The sequence below is a fragment of the Phaseolus vulgaris genome, chromosome 2, assembly GCF_051622355.1.
Source record: "Phaseolus vulgaris cultivar YP4 chromosome 2, ASM5162235v1, whole genome shotgun sequence".
Taxonomy (NCBI): Eukaryota; Viridiplantae; Streptophyta; class Magnoliopsida; order Fabales; family Fabaceae; genus Phaseolus; species Phaseolus vulgaris.
The window spans coordinates 12,417,897-12,424,687 of NC_143499.1; the positions used below are offsets into that span (position 1 = coordinate 12,417,897).

General features: G+C 37.1%; 1 protein-coding gene across 1 annotated transcript; it reads left to right on the forward strand.

Annotated features, from left to right (window-relative positions):
• Positions 1-534: 534 nt before the first annotated feature.
• LOC137809050 (uncharacterized) lies at positions 535-1,545 on the forward strand. Its single transcript, XM_068610192.1, has 3 exons — positions 535-661; positions 720-1,223; positions 1,289-1,545. Exons 1-3 carry the CDS (start codon positions 535-537, stop codon positions 1,543-1,545), a joined length of 888 nt encoding a protein of 295 aa, XP_068466293.1.
• Positions 1,546-6,791: the final 5,246 nt, after the last annotated feature.

Here is a 6,791-nt window from a genome sequence, read left to right on the forward strand (position 1 = left end):
TTGCAGATGACACTCTTTTCTTTTGTGAGGATTCATGGAGCAATGTGGTAGTAATGAAGTCCATCTTAAGGGGTTTTGAGTTAGCATCAGGTCTGAAGATCAATTTCCACAAATCAAGTCTAGCAGGTGTAAATGTGCAGTCTAATAATCTTCTTTGTTATTCAAAGTTTTTGAATTGTAATCATTTGGGAACACCTTTCAAATACCTGGGATTAGAAGTGGGAGGGAATCCAAGGAAGAAGTTGTTTTGGGAACCTGTTCTAAACAAACTCAAAGCAAGGCTAAGTGTGTGGAAGGGGCGGTTCTTATCAATGGCAGGAAGGACGTGTGTTATCAAATCTGTTCTCAATGCAATACCTCTTTTCTATCTCTTAGTTTTCAAAGTATTCAAAGGCGGTTTTTGTGGGGTTGGGGCAAGGAAAATAGACCTATTGCATGGGTAAGTTGGGAAGACCTATGTAAACCGAAAGAGGAGGGAGGGTTGGGGTTAAAATATATTAGAAAGTTCAACTTTGCCCTCTTAGCAAAGTGGAGATGGAGGTTTATGTCTCAAGACAAAGGGAAGTGGAAGGAGGTGGTAGAGTCAACGTATGGGGTGGAACTAGTATGTCCCCATCTACCAGTAAAATATCAATCTTGGTGGTGGAGAGATCTAGTAAAGGTGTGTAGGGAGGGAGGTGGAGAAGGATAGTTCTAGAAGGACGTACATTGGAAATTAGGTAGGGGAGACAAGGTTAGATTTTGGGAGGATGTGTGGATTGGTGACACAAGCCTCAAATTCTTGTTACAGAGACTGTATTCCTTGTCGGTTAATCAGGAGTACAAAGTTGAAGATGTAGGGGTGTGGGAAGGTTCGGAATGGAAGTGGAGGCTAGAATGGAGACGTGATAGATTTGAGTGGGAATCGGAGTTGGAAGCAAATCTACTTGAATATCTTGTAAGGGCTGATGTAAAGAGAACCAAGAATGATATTCGAGTATGGGGGACAGAGGAACTGGAGACGTACTCAATCAATGTAGCTTATAAAAACCTATCTAATGGAACCGGAGGAACATACCATGCAACTTTTGAGTCACTTTGGAAAGCTAAAGCGTTTCCCACTATCTTGTCAACAACTTGGAGGGTGTTTGTAAATAGGATCCCAACTAGGGAGGCGTTGAGTAGAAGAGGAGTTCAGATGAGTTCTGTAGCTTGTGTGCTATGTGAAGTTAAGGAGGAATCCTGTAAGCATTTGTTCTTAGAATGTGTATATGCACAGCAGGTGCGGTCCTTATGCTTGAATGGTTAGGTATTACGTTAGTCCAACACAACGACCTTAAGGACCACTTTGTGAGTTTCCACATAGCTCAAGCCAATAGCAAGCAAAATTTGGTCTTGAAAGGAATTTGGGCTGCTATTGTGAGGTGTATTTGGGATCAGAGAAACTCAACTCTATTTAAACAAGAAGTAGTTGATGCTGAAGAGATTCTGCAGATGGCACAACTAAAGTCGTGGTTGTGGATGAAGCATAAAGCTGCTTTTCATTCTCATTCGTTTGCGGATTGATTGCCGTTTGTTTGCATAAAAAGCATAAAGTAGAGGGGCACCTCTCTGCAGGCTGAGGGCGGTATGGGAACATCTAAAAGGAGAGGAGGTAATTGAGTGTGGGTGAGTATGAATGAGCAAAGAGGTTTCGGAAAATTGGAAAGAGGTCTGCCATAGCTTCTGCAGGTCAGCTGGTCCTTGGATGTAGTTATAAAGAGCAAGTTTAGTGGACTCGTGGGGGCTTGTTTTTAGTATAGATTTTTCTATGATGTTTCAGACCCCTAGGGTGCACCTTGGAGGAGATGGTACGAATGGGATGCACAGTTCTACCAGATGAGTACATCACTTGTTCCTGGAGGGGCCTTGCTTGACATGGGTGGGAGGTGTTCACACCAGGAAGCTTTGAGAGTAGCAGCTGGACGTTGTGGAGGTTAGAGCACATTGTTGCTGCAGATGTGGCTACTGCTGTGATACAAGTATGTTTAGCGGATTCAATGGGGTTGGTAGTTATATGGTGGTCTGCAATTAAATAATGATGAAGTCATAACCCCATTTTTTAAGGCAGATGTTAGTAGAATTAGGGGTAGCAGAAGAAGTACATGGAGAAGTTTCAGTTGTGACTAAGCAGCTTTAAGGGTTTGGTCCAAATAGACCATCAATTGTTCTGTTTAAACAATGCTTGATGAAAGGTATGGAAGTGACTTGGCTGCCAGTAGTGTTGATTCTGGCTGGAGTTAATGGCTGGTATGGTGGTTTGCTGAAGCTAATAACACTGGTTGGCTGGTTCTGTCAGCTGAATATGTTGGAGTTACTGGATGGTTTTAGGGGTGATGGTTACCCTGTGTGCTGGAGGTCCTGGTTAGATGCAAATCAGAGCGTCTAATGAGAGGAAAATGCAGGGCAGATTTCTTATGCCTATGGTGGACTGCTGGTTTGTGTTAGGATCCCTAGATGGTGTTTTCTTGTGATGTTAAAGCTGAGTTGGGAAAGTGTGGTAGGATGTTGCTCCCAGCGTGATCCAATGAAGTGGAACTAGCAATTGTCTCCTTTATGTGGATGTTGTGTTGATGAGACACATATACCTTATATAGGGGTTGTCTTGAAGGAAAGCTAGTGTTGGAGCAAGTCCTAAGAAATTATCAGTAGCCAGAATTTTTTTAGCTAACATTGTTTTGTAGTCTATGCAGGTACAACATAATCCAAATGCTGGAATGTAGGGTGCTATAAACTGAAGTGTTGGTGCTCTCAGATACCTAAGTGGTTGTTGTCGTTAAAAATGACTCTGATGGCAGTTGCGACAGTCCAAGGAAATTTTTATCCAAGGCCAAATCAGAGTGTGCAACAAGTTCTACAATTCTTTATTATCTGGTATATGGTTTGATCTTGCCTTTTGGTTTTAGGCATGTTTTTCGGCTGATATAATTGAAGTTGTGGTTTCCTGGAAATAGACTTAGGATGCAGGAGGAATGTATTTTCTGGGTCGTGTTTGCTTTGGCCAAAGAACCTCATGTCTCACATGCTTAAGGCTATGTTTTAAGGATTTACAAAAGCAAATCGACAAAACCTATAATGGAATTGAAGGTCATCACCCCTGTGCTGTAAAAGAATTATGTAGGAACAAAATAGTGATCATGACATGAAGTAAGAAAACCTGGGAATGGCTTGCAGTAGAGACTGGGGTTACCGTGGGCATTTTCGAATATAATCAAGATGCAGATGGCCTAGTCATGTTGTAAAGGGATGGGAGGGAGTTCTTTTCTCATATTCAAACAGTCTATTTTCTGCTAGTGTATGTGCTAACCAAATTTCCTTGGTTTGGGAATCCTTTATAGTTTAAGTTTTCTAGTGTTAAGTTCTCCCTTAACTCTGCTTTGTATTGTTGTTTGTTTAAACTATGAGGGTCTTATGTATAAGAGTTGGGACACCCCTTAAGTGTCTCTTTTTATTCTATTAATTTATTGCTGATAAAAAAAAGGATAAAATGTGTGTGGAGCTTATTATTCATGATTTTTGGAAAAATACTGTTGTTGGTTGTCTTATGTATATTTTGCAACATAAATTGAAAAAGTTAAAAATTGAGCTCATACGCTAGAATAAAAATTCTTTTGGTAATGTTTAGAAGGAAATGTTTCTTAAATAGAACACCACACAGGTCATTAAAACTCTTATTTCCCACGAGAATACTGTTAAAGAGGAGCTTGATCATGCCCTTCATTGTCAATACTTGTTCTTGAAAGAGAAGGCTTTGGTTTAAAGATGGGGAGAAAAAACACTATTTTTTGACCATTTTTTTCCATGTGGTGGTCAAAAACAAAATAATTCTAGTTGTTAATTGAGGATCCTAAGCTCATTGAGGAGCCTATTTTGGCTTTTTACATAAACCTCTATGCTGATTTTAATCCTAATGATCACATTGATGGTAATATGAGTGATTTTATTGGTACATATGTTCCTTCCATGGTTTCTTCTGTGGAAAATAATATATTGACCAAATGTCGAGATGATTTGGAAATCAAGAATGTTGTTTTTGATCTTAATGGTAATAGTGCCCCTGGTTATAATGGCTTTGGTGGTGTTTTCTATCATTCTTGTTTGGATATTATTAGGACAGATTTTTTAAAAATGTTCAGCAATAGTAATACGGTCTCCCTTATTCCTAAAATTCAAGGTGTTGCTTCCATTAAATATTTTAGACCCATTGATGTGGCTAATTTCAAGTTTAAGATCATTTCCAAAATACTGAAAGATAGACTTGCTATGGTGGCTTCCAAAATCATTTCTTCTAATCAATATGGGTTTGTGAAGGGCAGACAAAGTCAAGATTGTATTGGTATTTTTTTCTCAGGCTATTAACATGCTTTCTAAAAAGGTCAAAGGTGGTAATGTGGCTTATAAAGTTTATATTCATAAAGCCTTGATACTCTAATTTGGAATTTCTTATTGCTGGTATTGAAGCACTTTGGATTCCATCATTCATTTGTCAGTTGGATTAGTACAATTCTTAAATTAGCTATGCTTTTTATTAGGATAAATGGAAGTTTTATGGGTTTTTTTCCTTGTAATAGAGATATGAGAGACAAGGTGATCATTTATCTCCCTTACTTTTCTGTCTTGCGGATGAGGATTTGAGCAAAGGAATTCCTAAGCTTGTGAATGATAAGAAGATTTTGCATATGGCTAGTCCTAAAGGTTATATCACTTCTTCTCATATTTTATATGTTGATGATATATTTGTTTTTTGTAGGACGGATAATAAGTCTCTTAAAAATTTGAGTATTTTTCTTCAAAAATATGGTGATTTTTCTTATCAATATGTGAATAATTCTAAAATTAGATTTTTCTCCACGGATAATTCTGCAAGATTCATTACAAAAGTTCAAAGACATCTCTCTTGCACTCATGGCTCTTTACCCTTAAACTATTTAGGGGTGCTTATAATTGTTGGTACTCCTAAGCTCATATTTCTTCAACTTTTGGTTGATAAAGTCAAATTGAAACTTGGATCTTGGAAAGGGAAATCTCTTAGCATGATGGGTCAGATCTGTCTTGTTAATATTGTGGTTACTGTTTTCCTTGATTATAGCTTTAATGTGTATAAATGGCTTACTTCTCTTCTTAAGCAAGTTGAGCAGCAGAAATTTCATTTGGATTGATGACATTATGAAGAAAAGCATATCTACAATTAACTAGGCTAAGATTTATTCTCCTCTTTAGAATGTAGGATTGAAGATTAATAACCTTCAGTATGAGAATAATGTTTATCTTCTCAAACTTACTTGGAACTTTGCTTATAGTAATAAGTCTTGGCCTCTTCTCCTGAGAGTCAGAGTTCTTAAATCTAAGTATCAGCTCAACTTGGCGTATAAATCCTCTTTTATTTAGATTGGGATTAAACAGTTTTATGGCACTATTCTTGAGCATACCTCTTGGACTGTTGGTACAGGTAATGATATTAATTCCTGGAATGATATATGGTGTTATTTAGTTGTTTATCAACCATTGCAGGGGTACCTAATTGTTCTAAAAGTTCTCAGATGAATACAGATTCCCAAGCCTAGAATGGTAATGATTGGATTATTCCTTTGACTTCTCAACAGGTGGATCATTTTTTTGAAGATATTATTATTAGGAAAGAAGAGGATACTCCCAATTGGACTCTGAAAGACTCTGGTAATTTCACTCTAAAATCTACTATGAAGTTTTTCATGGATCCTGAAGTTCCTTGTGGTTGGGGTAAGATCATTTGGTCTAAATATATTCCTCCTTCCAAAACTCTGGTACTTTGGAAACTTTTTCATGGATGGCTTCCTACTGACCAACACATTCAGCACATAGGTTTGCATATATGTTATATATGTACTCTTTGTGAAAAGTTGGAAGAATCCATTCAGCATTTATTTTTTAATGTCCTCATGCTTTGTATATTTGGAGATGGATTCAACAAATTTTTCTTAATGCTCATTCTCTAATGTATGATGGTAGTCCTTTAGTTAATTTGATTCAACTTAATGTGATTACCTTCTTTTATTTGAATGATATGGCGTATGAAAAATTATGCTAGATTTTAGGTTAAGATTGATCTTTCCAAGGTCATTTTCACGATTAAAGACTTCACTTGCCTAGTGGATAATTCGTCTAAAATCTTCATGAGGAATTATATGTTTGACTTCCTCATGCTTAAGTTCTTTTATATTAATACTCATAGTGGCAAAGCTCTTCATCATCTTCTGATAGATGGGAATTTTCTTCCCCTGGTTGGGTTAAAATTAATATTGATAGTGCTCCTAGGGGTTGTCTTGACCTTGCTGCTTGTGGTAGTATTTTTTGTGGGAGTATGGGGGAATTCATTGGTGGTTTCTCTGCTTTCCTTAATATCCATAATGCTTTGGTTGTTAATATCCATGCCATTGAAGAAGCTAAACAAATGGGTTTTTCTATTTTATGGTTTGAATGTGCTGATTTGTGCTGATTTTACTACTAAGACTATTGTTCCATGGATTCTTCGTAATAGGTGGAACAAATGCCTTAATTATTGTGGAAAAATCAAATTTAAGATTTCTCACATTTTTCGTGAAGGCAATGTTTGTGTTGAAAAACTTACTACCTTAGGTTTTATTCATAGGGAACAATTTCATTGGTATAATAGACTTTCATCTAGTTTATTCTTAGAATTCTTTATTAATAGGTATAGACTACCTAAGTATCACTTCTATTAGGTTTTATTTTATGGGTTTTGGCCTAGTCCCCAATATTTGCTTGTATTTCCT